Source organism: Saccopteryx leptura, chromosome 5 (assembly GCF_036850995.1).
Source record: "Saccopteryx leptura isolate mSacLep1 chromosome 5, mSacLep1_pri_phased_curated, whole genome shotgun sequence".
NCBI classification, from domain to species: domain Eukaryota; kingdom Metazoa; phylum Chordata; class Mammalia; order Chiroptera; family Emballonuridae; genus Saccopteryx; species Saccopteryx leptura.
In genome coordinates, this window is record NC_089507.1 from 48,212,327 (window position 1) to 48,236,421 (window position 24,095).

General features: G+C 34.2%; 1 protein-coding gene across 5 annotated transcripts in view; it reads right to left on the minus strand.

Annotated features, from left to right (window-relative positions):
- The window catches only part of EPHA5 (EPH receptor A5), a 373,740-nt gene that overhangs the window by 275,259 nt on the left and 74,386 nt on the right, over positions 1-24,095 (minus strand). For all 5 annotated transcript variants that reach the window (XM_066384549.1, XM_066384547.1, XM_066384548.1 and 2 more), the window contains exon 3: positions 18,563-19,226. In XM_066384549.1, the coding sequence (XP_066240646.1) occupies positions 18,563-19,226 (664 nt within the window). The remainder of the gene's footprint in view (positions 1-18,562; positions 19,227-24,095) is intronic.

The window sequence follows — 24,095 nt, forward strand, 5'->3', positions numbered from 1 at the left end:
CTATCTAGTAAAAAGAGGTTGCTAAGACCTTTAATATTAATATATTTTTGAATGAAAATATTGCTATTTTAGTTCATAACAATTTGTGTTTCTTTTTAGACAGTTTGTATATATGTAAATATCATTCCTGAGGGAAAGCCTTTGTATTTGAATTATTCTCTTTATAAAAGTATCAAGGGCCTAAATATTCCTAAGATTTTTAATCAAAAATGTCTTATGACAATATTACTTTGAAGTCTATTTAAATATTTTATCATGCATATAACTATTATAAAGGGAGGGCAACAAAATCTATCAAAATATGCCTCTTGGTATATTGATTATTTTAAGCCAGTTATTTAAAAACCACACACACACACACACACACACACACACACACACAGAAACACTGAAAATTGAGTGGAAGTTACCCTTTTGTAAGAAACATTGACATTTATAAGGGAAGGCTCCATTTGTAAGGCTGTCTCCCTCTCTGTACCATAAGCAAAGGATGACTTTAAAATCTCTAGGAACTCTTATCAGTGGAGACTCAGTGAATTAAATCTGTACAACCACCTTACTCTTGTTTACTATGCTTTTCCCGGTAACCTCCCATAACTGACTCTCCCACTCCCAGCATCTACTGTTGTCTTTAACTGAAGATGACAGTTAAGGTGATGGTTTTGGACATTTCAGGAAGTTGCTCAGTTTCCCTGGGTCTCTCCCATGTATACAAGTGGTATACATATTATTAAATTTCTGGTTGTTTTTGTCTTTTTATCTGTCTTATATCAATTCAGTTACAAAAGCCAGCCAAAGGACCTAGAAGGAAAGATTTATCCTCCCCTCCAATTACATGTATGACTTTCATTATTTTTTTACTTTTTTTTTAAATTTATTGATTTAGTGAGAGAGGAAGGGAGAGAGAGAGACAGGAATATTAAGCTGACCCGGGATTGAATCAGCAACCTCTGTGCTTCAAGACAATGCTCTAAAGAACCAGCCTATCTGGCCAGGGCTCCTTTTGTTTTTTATTTATTTATTTATTTAACTATTATCCCTTGATAGGAAAATAAAGAAAACATTTAGTGAGAGGGTGAAAGCAATGCTCATGAAATACAGTCCCTTCATTACCAGTGTTGTACAGTAGCTAGGAACAGAGACTCTAAAATAAATAGCGTAGGTTTTCATCCAATCCCACTACTTACTGTCACTTACACTTGTTAAGCAAACTCTGTCTGTTTTTCTATAAAACCTAAAAATCATATAAGTTTTACAGGGTGCTTGTGTGCATCAAATTATAGAGTAAATATGCAGATGCTTACAAGAGTGTTTTGACATATAGAACTTGCTATAGAAGAGTTGTGAATGTTATCATTAGTATTTTAATATCATCATAAATATCCTTGTCATCATTATCTCTAATGATAGAACAAATAGCATGGATTTCTTTAAAAAATTCCTACACACATTACACAGATATTTGTGGGTCAGGCTACACCTTTATATAATATATTACAATAATTTTCACTCTGTTCTCTGCTTGTGAGTTAACAGACTCAAGAGTCCTCTTTTGGAAGAAAGAGGTATAAGAAATAGCAACTGTTCAAATAGTTTTAAGGAATTAACTTAAAGTTCTCTCGAAAAGTAGAGTTATTTAAATAAAGAGAATGAATTTATAATAGAGAATATTTGTAATAGAGTAATTTTATAAACTTACAAAAAAAGGAAATAAGAAAGGATGTAAGTAGAAGCAATCAAATTAATACAAGAACAAAGTGACTTTAGGAAAGAATAATTAAGAATTGGAGAAAAGAATTGTAACTTGGTTTTAAATCATGTCTGAGAGTTGGACCTCAGTGTTTTCAAGGTTATATACCACTTCAGTGAGAAAAAATATGTGATGTGTGCTTTAATTAACCATGAGAGCTAAAGTAGTCACTACTGTCTGGAGTTTAAACAGGATATCTTCACTTTCGTAGCAGAGAAGCTGAAATGACAATACAAATAAAAAAACAAATCTTTTTGTCTCCAGGACCAAATCAAGATAGACTGTCTTAGAAAGAAAAGGGATATGTAAGAATTATTGGATGACACAATTATAGGTAGCTGTGTATCTGACCTGCATATAGAAACATAAAACATCTGTTGTAATCTTGGTTAGAAATCTATAAGCACTAATAACCATTAAAAAAGCACCAACAAAAAACTATGTTACAAATTAGAAACTGATTGGACAAAATAGAGAAAGCAAACATGTTTTTCTATGATATGCAGTTATATATATATTTCCATCTTCTTTGGCCTTATTAAACAAAATGCAATATTTATAATTCTAAAGCTGTGACCTCTAGTTGGTTTCATTTTGCTTTTCACTTGAAATACACACACACACAAAAAAAAACAACCCTGAAAATTATCATCTTTGGAATAATGAAGATAGTTTCCCACAAAAAAATAAACTAAAATAAAAAAACAGAAAAGAGAAAAGAAGGAAGATAAAAAGTGAGAAAGGGAAAAGTAGAGAGGAGGGAGAAGGAAAGTATTCTTAGGGAATCTGAATTTGCAGTCCTATTTACCTTTATTTTTAGATTACTTTCATGATATAAATAATGAGGAAGCTAGCTGAATATTCGTATTAGTAGTGCTTGATTACAATATATTAATTCAGAGCATCTGATGCTACGGTTTTGTATACTTCCAAAATGGTCAGATATTATACCCAATTTAATAACTTTTTTCCAATAAAAGCAAGTTACATATTCAAGTTATGATAATACTTCAATCTTTTTTTTAAGATTTTACTTATTCATTTTAGAGAGGAGAGAGAGAGAAGTTGCGGAGGAGTAGAAAGCATGAACTCCAAAATATGCCTTGATCAGGCAAGCCCAGGGTTTCGAACTGCCAACCGCTTAGTGTTCCAGGTCAATATTTTTTTTTTAATTTTTTTTTTTTTTTTTTTTTTTTTTTTTTTACAGGGACAGAGAGAGTCAGAGAGAGGGATAGATAGGGGCACACAGACAGGAACAGAGAGAGATGAGAAGCATCAATCATCAGTTTTTCGTTGTGACACCTTAGTTGTTCATTGATTGCTTTCTCATATGTGCCTTGACTGCGGGCCTTCAGCAGACTGAGTAACCCTTTGCTCAAACCAGTAACCTTGCTTCCAAGCCGGTGAGCTTTTTGCTCAATCCAGATGAGCCCGCACTCAAGCTGGCGACCTCGGAGTCTCGAACCTGTGTACTCTGCATCCATCCCAGTCCGACGCTCTATCTACTGCGCCACCACCTTGTTAGGCCCAGATCAATGCTTTATCCACTGTGCAAGCAGAGGTCAGGAGACTATCATTCAATCTTGATTTCAGTAGTCATTTTTTTAGCATTACTGACACCTTATATCTAAATATAATTAGTTTTATACCTTTTGATTATTATCAAATTTGGTGTTTGAATTTGATTTTTAAAAACAAGCAACAATTATTATTTCTCTTTACCTACGTACTGTACTGTTTCCCATGCTATACAATGTCATTTGACTATACAGTTCTCTCCCATATAACTCTACTAATTAAGCTTTCTCTGTTTTTCAAATTAAAAACTAAAACCTGGAGTCTTCCTAGAGTAGTCAGTATATTGTTTTTTTTTTCCAAAGTTAATATACATTGAAGCCAAAAAAAACAACAACTGTATTTAAAGCTAACTATTAACTCAAGTTATTTAGAAATCGTAGTTAATCTGCATCAGCCTCAGTTACGAAATAAAAATAGCCGTATATATGTGGCAGAGTTATTTTCAGAATTAAACTGTTTTCTATGTACCTGGCATGTATCTGGATCTAATAATGGATATAAATGAACTATTTTGACCATTTGAACATAAGGACTTCTGCTTTCATTATCAGGTTGATTGTTTGGTCATATTTTCACTTTTATATTGTTTTTGCTTTTGTATTCCATTACTTTTCACTTTCCCATGAAAATAATTCCCAATGGGTGTCTCTTCCAGTCAGAAACCTTATCCCTGGTTAGTGTGCAATGTCAGAATTGGTGGGGAGGTGAAGAATCATTTAGTTTCTTTATTGCAGAGATGATCATCTCAAGGTCAGACACGCCCATGAGGCACAGAGGGTGTTCCCAAGCCAGAATCCTTATGAAATCTCCTGACTCACATCACCCAGTTTTGTTTTGGATTTTTTTTGCTTTTGCTTCCATATCACATCTCCAACTGAAATAAAAGCAACAAAACAAAGCTTGCATAAAATGACACTGTAGTACTCCAAGGGATAAATCCCTTGGATTAAAAATAATGTTCATATCTTATTTGGGGCCACAGACAAGAAAGGCATGGTAACATGCACAAGAAGGCAACAAGAAAAAGTCAGAAATGGGTTAAGAGTTCTTAAACAAATGAGACTGTCTCCCCCCCAAAGCACACATAAATATGAGGTTTAATTTAAAAGGGTCTGCTCACCCCATTTGGACATTTACATACATAACTTGTTGTAACTTCTAGTTCGGTTCTTGCTTTATATAGCTATTATAGGAGCTACGCTCCAGGCTAAGAGCTTCAGAATCCTAACACATTCTTCACGCTCACACATTGCTTAACCTGTCACCCTTGCTTTGCTTTATATGTTTCATGCCTCTGCTCTTACATTATTCTTCCTTTCTAGCCACCTTCAATTATCCTTCTACTTCCTCAGCTGGAGGTCAGAATATAGGGATAGAACCTCCCTTACTCTGATGGCTCCCAGGTTTTTTGGGGATGGCTGTCTGATATACAGTAAGTGCCACTCACATATATATATTATATAAAACACACAAGTGATTTGAATCAAGGTGCCAAAATAAAGTGAAGCTTAACTGATTTTAATGGAAAACACATAATATAGTGGAAAGACAGATTTTTTGAAATAAACACAAGTTTCTGAAATGCCGGTTTGCAACATTCTAGTTTTAGTTTGAATGACCATAATAAAATTAATCTCTCTGAGTTTAAGTTGTCCCAGAAAATATAGCTCATAGGCTGTCATCAAGCTTAAAAGAGAGAATGTGAATAAAACATTTAACACTATAGACACATAAAAGGTCTTGATAGCTCAGTTGGTTAGAGCATTAACCTGATGTGTAGAGGTTGCCAGTTTGATTGCCGGTCAGGGCACATACAGGAGCAGATGTTCCTGTCTCTCTTTCCTGCTCTTTCCCTTCCTTTCTCTAAAAAAACAATCAATAAAAAATAAAAAGAAAAGAAACAGTCCTTTACTTATGTGCCAACCATGTTTCGTGCTTTATCATCCCATTTAAGCTATACTGACCATTCTGGTGCTCAGAATCTTAGGCCTTATTACCCCTATTATTCCTAGTATATTGCTTCTTTTTAGATACCCTTGAAAGTCAAACTATTCCCTTTGGCCAACTTTTATTTACTTATTTATTTTAGATTGATTTTAGACAGACAGGGAAAGAAAGGGAGCAAGCGAAAGGGATGCATTCATTTTGTTGTTCCACTTAGTTGTCCATTGATTTGTCTCTTCCCATATGTGTCCTGACCCAGATTCAATTCACAACCTTGGTGTTTTGGGGTGATGTTCTACTCTAACCACTTAGCTAGCCAGCCAGTGCCTGGACAGCTTTTTTATTTCCTAGAAACAAGGTCCTTCTCCCCTCAGCTTTAATTGTATTCTCTTCTAATTTCAGATGAAAATAAGTTCTCCTAAGATCTGATCATGGAAACACTCCAGCCATATTTTCCTTGATTATACACAGTGCCCTCAGTTGAAATTTTCAACTTCATCAGATTTTTCCAAAACTCAGATTTTTGCCTGACTCTGTTTTCTTTAATGACTAATTTCTTCTTACTTTAGTCTCTGGCCATGGTTTGTTATTAATGTACTTTCCATTCCTGTAATCTACATTTAATTACTTGCAACATGCCTGGTTGGTCCAGTTTATTTCCCTCTTAAATCAAGATAAAAATTTTTCACACTTAGGCTCATACAAACTCACATTCAGAAACCCTCCTTAGTTTTTAAAGGCCTTGCCATGGTTAGCTGACCTAAAAAAAACTGAACTAGACAGAGAACGCTCCCACTTCCCAGTGTTCTGAGAACCTAGGGGGGAGGTCACCGCCCTGGAATAGTGGTCACAACCAACAAATGTTAATACAAACAAACAGATAAACAAAACTCTTGCTTTCAACTTTTAAAGCTAAATAGCATGTATTGAGATTTTTTTCTTTGTGCCAAGTACTAAGATTCATGAGCCTTCAATCTTTAAAATACAATCCAGGTTTCAAAATCGCAAACACTACTTTTATTGTGGGAGACAGTGGAAAAAATTTTTTTCCATACGGATTAGTTTCTAACATTATGTACTAAAGGCAATAACATCTCAGGTCCTGGCAATAAAACATGGAAGAAATCAAACTATAAAAATAAAGTGCTATCCCTGAGTATTATTTTGAGGAAACTGCTAACAGATGTTTTCCTCTTTTTCATAGTAGAAAAAAAAAATGATCCTATTTTGTATTTTACTTCATTTTCACCTGAATTAACTGTGAAGTTCCTCCACGTTTAAGTGCATTATCTGTTGCTGCAAGTTTGTGTGGGCCTGAAAAGGACCCCCCTCCTGACTTAAATCTGTTCTATTATTGCTATTTAAATTCCCTCACCGCCCCCTCTCTCTAAACACTGTCTGTATGTATCAAAAAAAAAGCGACGGTTGTCACAAAACAAGGAGTCCTCACTGTTGTGACATTTCATTTATCTGGGCAGCAACATGCTTGAAAGGCAACTGCCTGGTCTGAGTCAAGTATGGAAGACAATCAAACCCAGTTAAGCAAACCAGTGTTGACATATTAAATCATGCTTGAACCAAGAGAGCAAAAACAGATGACACACACAGAACCTTCTAAAGAGAATTTTAAATAAATAAATAATACAGGTCAGTCTGGTTCTAAAAAAAGAAGCTTTTAGCCTTGGAAAATACTGGGACTAGGTGAATTTTGGGAAACCATTCACAGGAGCAAGGAATTATGTTGCTTTCTGATTCCGAGGTGCAAAACTCAAGTTTGGTTGTGAAAGGGATACTTGAGGGGGTTATAGGAAATCTTAGGGAAATCACATCACATTACTTTCCAATCCATAAAATGAAAAAATAAAATTTTGATAGTCTCATTCTTTATTTAAAAAAAGTCCTAATGGACTCCTTTCGAAGTGCTTTGAATTCATCAGATGCAAAGCCCTTATGCATATGGAGTAGTATATCATTATTCTCCTTCACAATCACACAGCAGGAACTTTGCAGCATTCATTCTCCAACTCTGATTCCTGCTAACAATTCCATCAAAGAAATGGAGTTCTCCATCAGTCAAATTATCATTTGCTCTAATTGTTACTTCCCCCAAACTGTGGCTCCTCTTTCATTCCTTTCCCTTTTTCTTTTTCTTTTCTTTTTTTTTAAACTATACCTTAACAGCATTCAGATGAGCTGTAAATCTTCAAACTCACAAAAGATAAAAGCATATCAACAAATCATTTTAATTCTTGCATTTGGATCCCTATTGGTCAGCCTAAAATGCAGGTAAAGCATTTAAACACCAAAGAGAATCAAATGCTAGAAGACAAGATGTGACCCACGTCCGTGACCAAGAAAAATAAAGGATACAAAAGCATTTTCATGTAATAAAAACCAGTTATGAAGTCATGGTTTCAGTTTTCAATCATGGTTACAGCTAATGAATGATATGCTTTCTAGAAAATACTATGTCAGGAGTACTGGCTTCATTCTTCCCAGCTTTATAATAATTGGCATGTCCTTCTGCACTAATCTATAAGTTAACCATAAAGGTAATAAATTATACAGTTAGGTTCTAAGTAAAATATGGAAGACAATCAAACCCAGTTAAGTTAGGTAAATAACATACCTTTTATCCTGTAAGGAGTATAAAGTGGACATATAAATAAATGAATTAGACAGATTGATACCTACAAATTAAGCTGAGCTAATTAGAAAGTACTTTCTGCAGCCCTCAAAAGGGATTAAGTAGATTTTTCAAGACTAACCCATACAGAAGCTATACTAAACAAATCTACACAAGTAGAACACAAACCATTTAATATATAATATATTAACTGTCATAGAAACATGGCTTTATGAAACTTTGAAATGCTGACTTATACCCTCAAGAAGGCACAAGGAGGGTTGTGTGTTTGACCTCTTAAGGAGGGTAAGAAACCACACTGTTCAAGAATCAAATTCTGCGGCCTTCCCTGAGTGAGCTTTGGGGCTGTAACTAGCTACCAACAGCCACCAAACCTTACATTACAATCACCTGAGAAATTTTAAAAAACATACTGAGGATCTGGCTAGTGCCACACGATGCATAAAAATTACCTGCGGAGGCACCCACCAATAATATGGTTTAAAACTACTGTGTTGCACTATAAATGTTGAGAGCAGCAGAATCAAATGAAAGTTAGCCCCCAAAATACATCACCACTAGGAAGAAACATCAAATCACGTGAGGAACTACCATAAGTCAATAAAAAATATAAAAAGACAAGCATCCTGCAAATAAGTAGGCATTATTAAATAAGAGTGATTAGAACATAGGTGTTATTTGTTTGTTTGTTTGTTTGTTTTGCTACTTTGCTGTGCTTTGATTTCCCCACTAATTTGCCAATATTGTCTATTCATGATAATAGTACAAAGAATTACAGTAAATATGAGATTCCTAAATCAAGATGAAAATAGTAAAATTAAAAATATATATCATTAGGTGCAATATTGACAAAAGATATATAATTACAATTTATTTTAAAAACTATCTATATTTAAGAAACATCTGGAAGGAGTTATAAATATATAATTAACACAAAATAGTTCTGAAACATGGATAGGACAATGTTTTGACAAATATTCAGAGGGATTAAGATAAATATATTTCTGTCCCTGATCCTTATATAGTTATATAGTCCCAATTTATCTGGAACTCAGTTTCCTAATCTATAATATAAAGAAGAATAAGCATTTACTTCAAGAATTCCTTATATGACTGCTTCTCAGACTTAAATGTATATTCAAGGGCAGTTGCTAAAATGTAGATTTAGATACAGTTTTGGGGGGATGAGGCCTGAGTTTCTGCATTTCTAAAATTTCACCAGGTCATGCTGCTGCTTATGGTCTTTGTGACACTCCCGAAGTAGACATACTTACTGCGCTTGTATAGACAGACCTTGCAGGTGTATAATGTACCATTTAACATTTCACACAGGAGGAAAGTTGGGCTTAATCTGGGTACTGTACTTGGCAACAGTCACACATTTACTAAATGGAACAGTGAGATTTGAACTGAGGGCTGAATCATTTTAAAGTCCAATGTTCTTAAATTGTAGCACACAAAAAATCTCCGGGTGATTTCACAGATTAATTTTAAATATACTTCATGATTTTATGCAAGTATGTTATACTTCATTTCGTATGATTTGCACTCACCTTTGAGCTTTTTACTCTTTAGAAATGGAGACCTGACACTGAGATGTTTGCTAATTCACATTCACTGAATTCTCAACCTTCAACTTTTTGGTACACGTGGCTTTTCCATTAGAGCTATACGGATTTACACTACGAGACTTTGAGAAAGTCCTTTTGCTGCTCTGAATAATTAGGGAAAATTCAAAATATGTTTTGAACTATGCTTTGGTTTCCTAGTACATTTAAATGTCATAGATTGTAAATAAATTCTGAATATATCAATTAAGATAAGACCTTTATAAGATCTTTATCATCAAACATTTTTCAGATAATTATCTTTCTATATTAATTGACTATACTATTATAAAAGGAGCTTGCCCATTGCATATCATTTTAATAAATGTTTACTTTCAAGAGGTGTTTGGTACAGTTATGAGCCACTTGAACATAAATATAATCATGAATTCTCCATCCACATAACCATGATGAAACTCAAGTTCATTAATATTAGAATAATTTGCACAGTAAGAACATGGAATGTTCCATCATAAAATAAAACATCCTAGAGACCTACCCAAAGTAAAATTTACAAAGCAATTATTACTATTTATGTAAATATGAGGTATTATCTGTTACGTTTATTGTCACTCTCTTTATATATATGTACATATAATGTATATATAGGCGGTGGGGAAGAACTCAAGAGTTTGACTATTATCCCTTCTTTCATGAGTGAGAAAGTAGCAGTACAAATCACGACTAACAGTTTTTCCAGGAGGGATTACAGAGTGTTTGGTTCCGTAATTCCCTTTCCCTCATGGCTGAGTTTCCCTTTTTTTTCTTTTTTTGCACTATGCATATATAGAAGAACATTCACAACTTACTGATGATCATTGTTGGACCAATAAAACATCAGGTTCTTAAAAAAGAAAAGGCTTTCATTTTCAAGAATGCAATAATTTGCAAGTAGTAACCACCAATACGACTCATTAATAAACTAAATTGTTTCATGTTTTGTACCCCAGATATTATTAAAAATTTTCTATTTTTAAGATAATATAATATGTATATGAACAGTCCCTTTTAGCAGGTAATTTCAGGAGTTAGCAGCTCTTTCATTACTCAGATTTTTAAACTCAAATATTTTTTAAATATAATATGATTTTAGAAATAAAAGAGATATACCCAAAATTGATTAATACACTATAGTAGATCTCTGCTCAGAAAGCCCCCTCTGTTTGTTAAGCTTTACCCAACTCTTTACATGGCTTTTTATCCAAGTCTATGTTAAACATCATCTTTTCAGAGAAACATTTTCTTATGGCCCTATCTAAAACTGCACCCTCACATTGCCATTAGCAACTCTCAAACATTGTAACTGTAGCTGGGAGTCTACATGCATGTTGATAAGCCTGTGTGTCTACTTTCTTAGGATACAGAAATTGCATGGATGCCCAATATACTAATAACTTAAAGAATGAGTGATAATATCAAACAACAGAGCAAAATATCTTTATAGACAAGTTTCTAGTATATTTACATTGTTTAGATCACCCAACTAGTAAAAATGTAAGAGTATTCTTTAATAAATGATATTGCTCAAGAATATTCTACCTTCTATAAGAAGCTCGAGTTTTCTAACCAGAAGCTCTCTTATACTTTACAATAATAGATACAAATTCCTGTAAATACATTCTATTTTTAACAAGAGCTTAAGAAATAGCTAATGCTCATTGAATAAGTACAGTGTGTTGCCACTTTTCTAAGTAAGTTTTATATGTCTTATAGAACTGCTATAAGGTAGAGGTGAGGAAAGCAAGGAATAGAGAAATTCAGTAACTTGCACAGAGATATGGATCTCATAAATGGCAAAGGTAGTATTTGAGTCTAAGAATTCTAGCTCAGAATCTATGTGCTTAAACCAATTGAGCATGCTGCCACTGACAAGCCAGCATCTTTTCGACTGAATCCAGGTTAAAGTTATCATATTTCAAAACGTAAACCTCCTTTGTTCTGCAGAATTTTAAGAAAAATATTCACTTTGCAAAACTAAGCTGTCTATACACATACTTTGTTTTATCAGTACATCTGCTCACATGGGTAGAGGGAGTATGTTTTGATTAGTGCTTCTCAACTAGGAGTGATTTTGTCCTCAGGGGACACTTGGTGGCAATATATAGAGGCAGTTCCAACTATCAAAATGGGGAGTGGGGCATTCCTCTAAATGGGAATTAGAGGTCAGGAAGCTGCTAAATGTCCTACAATAAACAGTACTACCTCCTCCCACAACAAAAGAAAGTATATGGCCCAAAGTATCAAGTGTTGTGTTTATTAAATTTGACTTAGAAATAAAGAAAGCAGAAACAAAAACAAATTTAGAGTGTACTCTAAAACTTTTATAGAACTGATCCAAAAATATTCAAAGGAGGAGTTCAAAACAAACAAACAAACAAACAAATGTTTTATTCTCATGAGTAATACCTGCAAATGGATGAAATGACTTAACTACTTATTTGTCCTGATGGTGGTTCACAACTTCAGGACACACACACATATACACCACTGATACTCTGTACTGCATAATTGACATCTTTTGTTAAAATTATGAAATTAAAATTAATCTTTTTATTGCATAAAAGGGCATACCAAATAGAACCAAAAGTTCAATCTCTTTGATGTTTTTTTTGGTAATGTGCCTAATTAAAAATAACTAGGCTCTCCAATGCATAATTACAGGAACATGTAATACACTGTATTTCTAGCAAATTTTGTTTCAAACATAAATATGCACCAGAAGTATGAATGATCGACATGTTACTCTCCGTGGTATTTGTACTGTTTTTGAATCAAGGCTTTCTCTTGAGCTCAGTATTTTCACTACATTTCCCTTGCTGTGCAATCATCTCTCAGTTGGACAATTAATAAGTGCTTTTTCTTCACAGCTCTCAGTGTGTAACCCCCTTCCTCTTTTTTCCGTATTTCAGCATGCATTATATACCGTTTTCACTCTGACTGGTTTTGGAAGTGACCCACAATCTAAATCTCTTTCTCCATTTGATATAAGTGAAACTATAATTATCTAGGGGTAATTTCAAATTACTACTTTATTCCACTAGCAACTGATGAAGATTAGTGGTCTTGCCTTGCATCTAAGTCAGCAACATAATCACAAGAGAACGCGGCAGGCAACATTTGATTCATGTGAACTCAATTGCTTCTGTCAAACACATTCACTTCAGTAAAAAGCAGAAACTTCTGAAATGGGTTTTTGCTAACAATTTTGTACTAAAAAAATTTCATATGATTCTTAAGGGAAAAGAAACATAGCATGGATTTCATCAGAAATAATAATAAATAACAAGTAGGAAAGCATACTTGTATAAATGGATTTAATACATTATTAGTTTCTGAAAATAAAGAACATTTCAAAGAAATAAATTTGTATACTTAGAGCAGTTTATTATAGAAAATTCAGGCATAAAAGTAAGCCTTAGAAAAATAAATGCTCTCTATATTTTAAGTTAATACAATAGAAACCAGAGTACTTTGTTAACCAGTCAAAGCCAGATTATTAGGGAAAATGTAGTTAATTTCTCTTAAAGGACATTAAATGAGTGGGCATGATATATCACGGAATTGCTACATGGGCTGGAACTCCTGAATCACTTCTTAGTGGTCTTTTGGGATTAAGCCATGTGTTAATGAGCTGCCTGGTAGTCTCCATCCTAAAGGTTTAGTATCTGAAAACCTTTAATTAACTCCACCACACCCTGTGTATATATTATGTTATATAAATGTGATCCGACAGCAACTACCAGGTCAACTCCTAGTAAAAACTTGGTAAGTATTAACATACGAACATCATTGCAATGGATTTACTCAAACATCAGCTTCTTAAAATGGTTATTATCTTCATGAAATGCCAACATATCTTGATTATCAAATAAGTAAAACTACGAAGATATCTGACTTTTCTAGCATCACTGTGAGCAAAGCACATTATCTTAATTCTAAAATACTGAACATTTAATCAGGGGTAGAGAACAGTAGCAAAATAAGATTGATAAAATATGCCTAAAGCCTTCTTATTTGAGGTAATTTTTAACCATTTTCCAAATATACTTATTTTCTTACTACCGTAAGATGAAAAAATAAAGTCAAATATTTGCACTAGTGATAACAGAGAAACATGATTTAGTGGGAAAAAAAGAAAAAATATATTGAAGAGTTTTAGGTATTACATCAGCTCTAACACCAATACATGTCCCTTTACCATCTAAATATCTAGTTCATTATTTTATAAATAAAAATAATTTTCCATAATTTATTTCATGGAAAAATTTAAAAAGAAATGAGCAATGTTATGGAATCAAGTAATCTAAGGTAAAATCTTAGCTAACAAACCGAAAAATGTTTCTTTATGCCTGCATAACTTTTTGCCTTATTGAGGACTTTGAAAACTTAGTAACAACAAGAAAAAAGGACATAAAAAAAGAGGAAATTTCTGCAGTTTTATAGTTTGGATTGCCAGCTAAATTCTAACCTGAATATTCTCATAGACAACACGGGCAATTGTTTGATGTCAATCGTACATTAGAAAAACAAAAACTGAGTAATTAAATGTATATATAAGCATTTCAGTATATGATGTTTTAATCTCTACAAAAATCACTAAGATGGCCTTTATAATAATAAATATATAATATACCAATCACATATGATTCAAAAAATTTGGCCTGAAAATCTTGGGTCTAAGAAAAAATAAATTTAAAAGCCTTGTTTATCAATTTTGTGACCCAGGATATTTCCAGCTGATAAACATAAAGTTAAATCAATAATTTAAACATATAGTATTCTTTTATGTCTTTGCACATTTTACTTCTTCCCTTTTGAACTTGTTATGCCTTTTGATTTCTTTGTCATTCCTTAATAAATGCTACTCCTGCCATCAAGGATTATGCTGTGTAGTAGGAGTGGGGAGAGTCATGAATCCAATAACAAATAAGTGCAAAATTATAACTCTAAATGGTTCTATGAAAGAACAATTCTATGAGTAAATAACAGGCCTGACTTAGTCTTGAGGGTCAGGGACAGCCTTGGTTTTGGAGCCCAGATCTGAAAGATTAGTATGAGTTGTATGAGTTTACAGGGTACAAAGGCTGTAGAGGAACTTTTAAGGGAAGGGAGAATCCGAGAAGAATTAATGAAAGTGAAATAATTGGTTTTGAGAAGCTGAAAGGAAGTCAATGTGGCTAGTGCACTGGGGAGGGGAGAAAGCATAGTTTCACATGTGTCTGGAGAAAAAATAAGGGCAAAACCATGCGGGATCTTCAGCCACTGTATAAACTGTCTTAAAGAAAACCATTGAAGTTTTTATTTATTTTTTAAATGTTGTTGATTGATTGGTAGGTTGATTTTAGAGAGAGAAAAAGGGAGAGAGACAAAGAAAGACACAGAGAGAAACATAGTTTTCTTGTTCCCATTAGTTGTGCATTTGTTGGTTGTTTCTTGAAATATCCCTGACCAGGTATTGAGTCCACAGCCTTTGCAAATAAGGGTGATACTCTAACCAACTGGGCTACCTGACCAAGGTCAAACCACTCATATATTTAAAGTGTAGGTGTTGGGTGCAGGTCGGGCCTGAGGAGAGGTATATGAAAAAACTAGGTCTGCATTTCTGTAGACGTGATACATTCACATGGCTCAAAAACCAAACCTAAATATAGTCATTTATTAAATTTAAAAATAAAGTTCTTACAAAATATGCTTATACAAATTGGAGGAAAAGAAAATAGAGAGATATAAGTGATTTTAAGAGGTAACTGGGTGGTAATTTCTATAAATATTTTGTGATAGATTAGAATCATGCACTCGGGAGAAAGGAGATACTAAGTACGATTTCTAGATACTAAGAATGATTTCTAGATTTCTAGATCAAAGATAGTTTCAAAACATTGTGATGTTCACTTAAAATTGTGGGGAGAACAGGTTAAGATCACAGAACAGTTTAGAGTATCAATGTTCAACCAGTGTCACAGCATGCTGGTGTGCTACAAGACTTTTTAAAATATGCAACATTATTTATTCAGGGGCACTGACCTCTTTTCCCTTAGACTTTCAAATTGAAAAACAACAACAGCTAAAACAACAGTAGCTGATTGCTGGGAATGAATCTAAATTATACATATTTTTATTGTCAGATCACAAAAAATATAGTTTTTTTGTGAATTTTAGTAATTAATTTATGTATCCCATGAGATGAAAAAGGTTCAAAATCACTGGGTTGGAGTTATGGTAGAATTTTATAAGACACACATGTACATATACTTCCTTGTATGTACATATTATGTATAGATATACATGCCTAGAGAATATCTATGATGCCTTAATTCTCCAAAAGAACACCGTCGACACTCCTTTATTCATTCAGTGAGATAAGCTATTTATAGAATAAACATTTGGAATTCCTCATGGAGTGGCCACATACTCTTTGTGCACTGAAGAACACCAAGAAGCACTATTCACATAGACTACATCACATTATGTACAATGCTCTCTGGGGCTGTGTAGTTCACAGCCTTTGTGACCCCACAGCTCTGTTCCTACTACCAGGCTGGAGTAATAAATGTATCAAGGCAGAGTCCAGTTCAATGCAGTTTTCTACAGCGTAGTCTCCACTGCTCACCCTACTGTCTCCCAATCATGTCTCTTCTCAATTATTAATAGAAGAGTATGAGAAAAGTATTAATTTTTTAAGGATTTTATTTTATTGATTTTAGAGAGAGCAGAGAGAGAGAAAGGGGGAGTGGGAGGCATCAACTTGTAGTTACTGTTTCTCGTATATGCTTTGATCAGTCAAGCCCAGGGTTTTGAACCGGTGACCTGTGTTCCAGGTTGAGGCTCTATCCACTGTGCCACCACAGGTCAGGGCAAAAGAAGTATATTATTAAGTCACTAAACTAAGACAAAGTCTGTCAGAATGCTACTTCCCCGAGATATTTTTATCATAAACAGAATATTTTAATTCCAGCAACAATAAAAAATTATCCTCTAAAAAAACAGATGTTTTTTATACCCTCTGTCAATCTGAAGAAAGACAAAGGTTATCGTGCTCTGAACTAGTGACCATATATTCTCTAAAATGATACAAACAACTAATCAAATTGAGCATACTGCTTTGTAATACTACTAAACAAGTTTTAGATATAATAAGATTTATATTATAAATATTTTAAGGAAAAGAATAAAATGTATTCAATAAATTATATTTAATTTCCTACAATTACACGTATCCTCACCTTACACCAAGAAGCCTGCTCAGAAAAAAGTTAAGCTAAGGTTACTTAGAACTTTTGTTAAAATGCAATCTTGAATAAAATATAATTCATTTCTCTGTAAATATTAAAAGCATTTCTGAAACATAATTTTGATGTAATAAAACTGTTTACATGTGTGCACGTGCATGTGTGTGTGTGTGTAGAGCTGTAGATTACAAGGGGTCCTCGGGTTATAACAGTCTAGATATACAATGTTTTGTGTTTACGGTGCTCACTCCCAAAAAACTTAAAAAAATTGAGACACGAGTGTTTTGGCTTACACTTTGACTATGTGGGTGAACAGTTTGGCTATCCACGGCAAAAGAATGCAGAGTCCAGTGTACAGTTCAGCATATTTATGTCCTTTTCCTTTCTCTGAGACTTAGTTGTGTTTTTATGTTCTAGATTATGATTTTACAATGGTGTTAGGATAGGTAAGTGACTTAGGCTAGGGTGTAATTTTTCAACTTACACAAAAATTCAGGTTATGTCACTGTTCTAGGAACAGAACTGTGTCATAACCCGAGGACCCTCTGTACATGAAAAACAACCATACACTTAATTACAGGAGACAAAATACATATGAGGTGATGCTGCAAAAGGAAACTTAAAAGTGGTGTAATATGTGTCTAGAAAGAAATAATTAAGCTAAGTTATTATGATTTACAGATAATTTCCCCAGTTTTGTTTTTGTTGATCTATAGTCAATCTACATTCAGGCTTGAACAAATTTGAACAAGTTTGATTCTTATTATATATTGAACTTAAACAAATGCACCTGAAGCTACCAGGTTACATCAGGGTGACTTCTCAGCATTTTGTGCTTTCATATTAATACATGTTAATTCTCATTACTTATTTCTTTTGTGCACATCATGGTGAAAACAAGTTCATATTCATAAAGATTAATGATTTTTCTAAGGAAAAAAAATGTTATTTTCTTCCATACAAATTGTTCTGTACTTTGACATCAAGTGCTATCCAGTTCCAAAAGCCAATGACAAAAATCCAAGCTTAAAAGGGCAACTCACCACACTGTAGGCACAATGAGGGCACTTTCTAATGAGAAAGGAAGCATGCATAATTCAGTTTCAATTAAAAAAAAATTAAACGAAAAAAAAATCTCCATGTGCAAATTGCTTTGAAATGACCTTGTTGTTTTGGCTGTATCTCCAAGCAGTTATTTTCTTGGACACTACTTATTATGCATTTAAACATGGCCTGTAACTTTTGGGTCATTTTTAATTGTAATAGCAATTATATGCAAACATCACAGTCAACGAAGTCTCGTCAGCTTGCAAGTATTTTTATGAAGTTCATATTGCTAAACTGATTTCTGAAATAAATTTGAAAAGCAGATAAAAGCAAGCCCTAGCAAGTCTCATCTAAAATTTGCATTTGAATTTTATAAAGCAAGTAAAAGTACTATTTTCTCTTCATGGAGAGGAAATAGCAGTAGAGTAGCAGATAATAACTGTGCAAGGAATGTTACATATAAAGAAATAATCCATTGGCTTGAGTTTTTCAAAAATGAAAATTCTGAAAGCAAAATGAATATGAAACACTACACTGAGTATTAACTATATATAGGCAATAAAATATAAAATATAACATTAAATCTGTTACTATTTCCAAAACTTTTAAAATTCTGAGAGGAGAGAAACTAACTTGAAAAGAAATCACCTCCATAAATTAGCAAAGTAAAAGGTCACTTGCTCATAATCATTGGAAGAAATACATATACATGATCCAATTGAAGCAGACAGCACCTGCCAACATGCAGGCAAATACTTACCTTGACAGGTGCCATTTTTCTCTTCATATCCTGCCTTGCACATGCATTTCCCGATGGGCACCAGCCACTCCCCTTCGGCACTGCAATGCATTTTGGGTGGTTCATCTGTCACAGAATGGTTGACACAGGAGCCTGACACTTCGAGCAACTGTGAGGAATCAGCTCCCGTGATGGTGTCAGGGAAGACAGCCAAGTGTCGGACCACAGAAGGACATTTCTTATAATACACACGCACGGAAACCAGAGCAATGCAAGCACCCAGATCTTGAAAGGCAAGATAAAATCCCATTTTGCTCAGAGGTCCTACATCTCTAACCTCTGTATTTAATTTCATGACACGGTCACCAAGATCAAGTTCTGTAAAGCTTTCATCGGCGGCAATGGTATCAATTTTGATGTATTGGTTTTCCTTGATATTTCTCCCATTTGCATCATCTGATTCAAAGTAATACATGTTAAAAGTTTCTTTACAGGTCCCGAGTCCTCCTGGAAGGCTGTTGCAGTCCCTCAGAGTAAACTTAAGTTCTATGAAAATTCTGGAAGCACCTTCGTTGGAGATCCAACTGGTCAGAAGCCAGTTGTTCTGATTCTGTTCCATAACTTTGCATACTTGGTATGTGTGGATAGGGGCATAATTTTCATCAACTTCACCAATCTCTTCCCACTGTATAACATAAAATAGAAAAAACAAAATTAAAAATAATAGAAAATAACCAGAAAAAAAAGTCAAAGAAAACTAATTTAGATGTGGAAAATTCTATAGCTTCAATATATATTTTTTTCATTTTCTTAATTAAGTTAATTAATAATGCATTATTCATTGTCTCCAATGTAACTCAAAGTTGAACACATATGAATGATATTACCCAGAAAAAAAAAGATGTGTTTCAGAGTAAAAATAAAAGAAATTTGAATGTATATGAAGTTAACAGTAAGGAATAGTGAAAGGAAAAGACATATGTTTGGAAGAAGGCATACAGACTAATAGGTGAAGTTTTAGAACTAAAAAAACCCAATATGTTTTCAAAGACAACAATGGAAAAATAACAGTAAATGTGAAAAAGTACAAAAATGTGACGTGAATCTAGACATTTAATTCTGGCATGGTACAACACATGAACATAATAACACTTGAAAGAAAAATCATTAATAATGTATTTTTATTTTATTGAAACCATCTGTTTTGAAATTTTTTATAAATTGGATAACTAACTGTTTATTCATAGATTTATCCACCAATATAAATCTAGAGACAGATTTAAAATAGAGGTAAAAATTATAGATCAGTAATATGGAGAGTCTTGTCATTTCAAATACTTATATATTATATCCCGAGAATGCATTAATTCTTTCTAACCAATGCATTACTTTATGTATAATGACTTAGGAGTTCTAAATATGTAGAATATATAAGAATGCAGAAAAATTACATATAATTTATGCAGCTAAAAATATCATTTGGTCAAAGAAGAGATCTAAACCAGTGTCTTTCCTAGTAAAATATTCCAGTTTTGAGAATCTGAATACACAATAATCACTGTCTGAACAATATAGAACCAAATTATTTTCTTCTTAAAGATGTTATTAAAATTTAAGAAATATCTAGCCTGATCAGGTGGTGGCGCAGGGGATAGATCATTGACCTGGGAAACAGAGGACCCATGTTCGAAACCCCAAGGTCACTGGCTTGAGCAAGGGGTCACTTGCTTAGCTGGAGCCTCCTCACCACCATCAGCACATATATGAGAAAGCAATCAATGAACAACTAAGGTGCCACAACAAAGAACTGATGCTTCTCATCTCTCTCCCTGTCTGTCTATATCCGTCCCTCTCTCTGTCTCTCTCACTAAAAAAAAAAAAAAATTCTTAAACTCATGAAAATCTGTGTTTTCAAACAAAATGATATATATATATATAAATTTTTATTAACTGATTTTAGAGAGAGAGGAAGGGAGAGAGAGAAAAATACCTGTTTTTTGCATGTACTCTGACTGCCGATTGAACTGGCAACTTCTGTAGTGACTCAATGCTCTAACCAACCAAGCTATCCAGAGAGGGTCTAAATTGTATATAATTTTTAACTCTTTCAAATTGGTGATGAAATACACAGAAAAATTAAACCAAAATGACTTTCAATAAATCCAGAATGTGATGTTGGATATTAATACAGATAATAAACTTGATGGAACCTCATTCTTCAAACTTAAAATTACCGTATTTTCACTCCATAAGACTAACGTGACCATAAGACATACCTAAGGTTTTAAGGAGAAAAATAAGAAAAAAATATTCTGAACCAAAGGGTGTGTTAAAATATTTAATAAAATAGCATATTTTTCGCTCCATAAGATGCATGGGCGTTTTCTCCTTCACTTTTGGGGGGAAAACATGTGCCTTATGGCGCGAAAAATACGGTAAATAAGACATTATTTCTTGATTCTGTTCAAATGATAAAGACATAAAAAAAAATGTGTACATAAAAGACATGCGCATAAATTACCTACCTCAGATGGCTACTTTCAAAATTCTTGTTACCATTAGACAACGTAAGTAAAAGGTGCTAATAAGGAAAAACTGCTGAGCTCCATAAATTCACAAGAGACATCAAGATTTTATTACTCAGACCTGGCCAGTTTGCTCAATGGTAGAGTGTTGGCCCAGCGTATGGATGTCCCAGGTTCAAGTCCCGGTCAGGGCACACAGGAGAAGCAACCATCTGCTTCTCCACCCCTCCCCCTCTCCCTTCTCTCTCTTTCTCTTTTCTTCTAGCATCCATATCTCAGTTGGAGCAAGTTAGCTTTGAGTTCTGAGGAAAGCTCCATGACTTTGCCTCAGGTGCTAGGATAGGTCATTTGCCGAGCAACCAAAAAACAGCCTTAGATAGGCAGAGCATCACTGGGTAGGGGGCTTGCTAGGTGTATCCCAGGAGGGGGACATGTGGAATTCTGTCTCTCTGTCTGCCCACTTCTGATTTAAATTTTTTTTTTATCTCTCCTAACAACTTTCACATTATGGTGTTATGAGAAGCCTTAGTACTCTTATTTCGTCTCACTTGTCTTCTCTCAAAACCTATTTAAACTCCTACTTAGTAGCTTCTGAGTTTCTAAATCTGCCTTCTGTTTCAACACGTTGTCATTGAACTTCTTACATTTTATTCCTGATGCCATCCAAGTATCGATATTTTCATTATAAGGGGTCACTAAAAATCATGATTAATATTTCATTAAAAAGAGCATCTTGGCCCTGGCCGGTTGGCTCAGTGGTAGAACGTTGGCCTGGCGTGCAGGAGTCCTGGGTTCGAGTCCCACCAGGGCACACAGGAGGCGCCCATCTGCTTCTCCACCCCTCCCCCTCTCCTTCCTCTCTGTCTCTCTCTTCGCCTCCTGCAGCCGGGGCTCCACTGGAGTGGAGTTTGCCCGGGTACTGAGGATGGCTCTGTGGTCTCTGCCTCAGGTGCTGGAATGGCCCTGGTTGCAACAAAGCAAAACCCCAGATGGGCAGAGCATCGCCCCCTGGTGGGCATGCCAGTGGATCCCAGTTCGGCGCATGCGAGAGTCTGTCTGACTGCCTCCCCGTTTCCAGCTTCAGAAAAATACAAAAAAAAAAAAAAAAAAAAAAAGAGCATCTCAACTAACCAACTGAAATGCTAAAATAATCAACTCACTGTAACAAGATTAATTAAATATATATTCTTTAAATTAATAAAATGGAAAATAGCATCAGAAAGCTCATCTCTGAAGAAAGAAATCATCATGCTACGTTATCTCTATTTTACATTTCATTTTATAATAGTCTTTTGATACAAAACACAAATGAATTTCAAATCTTTGGCTTAACCCATTTATAGAAGCCGTATTTCCACATCATATATTCCAACAGGACTCTGCTAATAAGTAAAAGGAATTGGACAGAAGCACCTTCCAAGATCATAAGGCAGTAATTCACAGCCTTTCCCTGAAAATCCAAAGACCAAAAGTGTTAAAAGTACAAGCCAAGCATCCTTTCACAAGAGAGCTTAAGAGTTACTGCTTCAGGTGATAATTTCAAACTATATGCATGAACATCTTTATTCTCTGAATATTCTCAATTAAGAGGAGACAAGCTAATTTTCTTTGATGTTAGAATTTATTATGGTAGAATTTTGTTAATTTTTCTTTTTAAACATCCAAAATATAATTGAAGGCTCAAATTTTCTATTTCTATTGAATGAATAGAAAGACTTTAATTTATATAATTATGGCAATAAGCCATTCAGAGGATCAAATACCTAATATATACACATTTCTCATAAATATCTGCTCCCATTTAGATAAATAAACTAAGAAATTGAAGAAAGTATCAGTATTTCATTTATTTTAGACTGGCTGAAATAGAACTTTGAGTTCTTCCAAGGTTTCTTCTCTTTGAATACAAAGAGGACTTTGTGTTACAGCAAAAATCTTACCTATGAAGAAACAAGAAGATGGAGAGAAAGCAATAATTATCAAGGATTTAAGAGTCTGGCAGATATATTCCTAGACATTTTGCAAATATCATATCAAGGGGACTACTGTAACAATCAAAAACACAGAGAGTAAACAATATTTTCAGTTTGATTTCTCATAATTCATGGTTTAATGAAAATATTTGCTGATCTTTTAATTACTGTAAGTGAGGTGCCTAAGCATTTAGAAGTGTGGTCACTGAAGGCAACATGGAGACTGCAGCTCTGTTCTTCTGATCCACCTACTCCTTAGGACCAGCCTCTGAGCCCAGGCTTTCTGTTTGTTTCCTCCTTACTCCTATTTCTTTGCTTTAAGACTAAGGATTAGTTATACAGACAGCTAGGGCTGGCTTGATTTTTCTCCCAGATGCTTGGGCTTGCTTCTTTTCCCACTGAGCACTGAAAAGTCCAAGTCATTTGCATTCTAATCCTATGCCTGGCCAGGCATCACAAGTTAGCCACACTTAGCAGAGAAGTGAAAAAGAAAAAGGACTATTTTTATATTCATATGTATATCATGCAGACATCAACTTTTGCTACCCAAGCCATTAAGAACTATTTTGTCTCTGCCTGCCTCTCATTGTCTTATTAGGTTTCTAGCTCCAAACTCCTATTGTCTTCCAGACTGTTCACATCCTTCTCATTTCTAACTCTCTATCCTATATGTAACTTTATTTTGCCTTTAAACTTAAAAACACTGGTTCAGAACACACAGCCTAAACTAGAATCTTCCCTTATATTATATCCACAATTACAGATAAAGTATAAAATGAACAGTCAATATTGACCTTTCAAGGTACCAGCAGTGCCTCTTATCTAATTCTGTCTTAATTCTTGTTTCTATGTATTTTATTTTTATGTACAGTACTTTGTTTTTAACGAGAGATTAAACAGTGGTACCTTGAGATACGAATTTAATTTGTTTTGTAACTGAGCTTGTAAGTCTGTCAACTCCTATATATCAAACTGCCAATACTGGAACTGTGCACCAATGCGCCAACTAGCGGCAGCTTCCCGAATCACGACTCTTATCTCGGAATTTCACTCGGT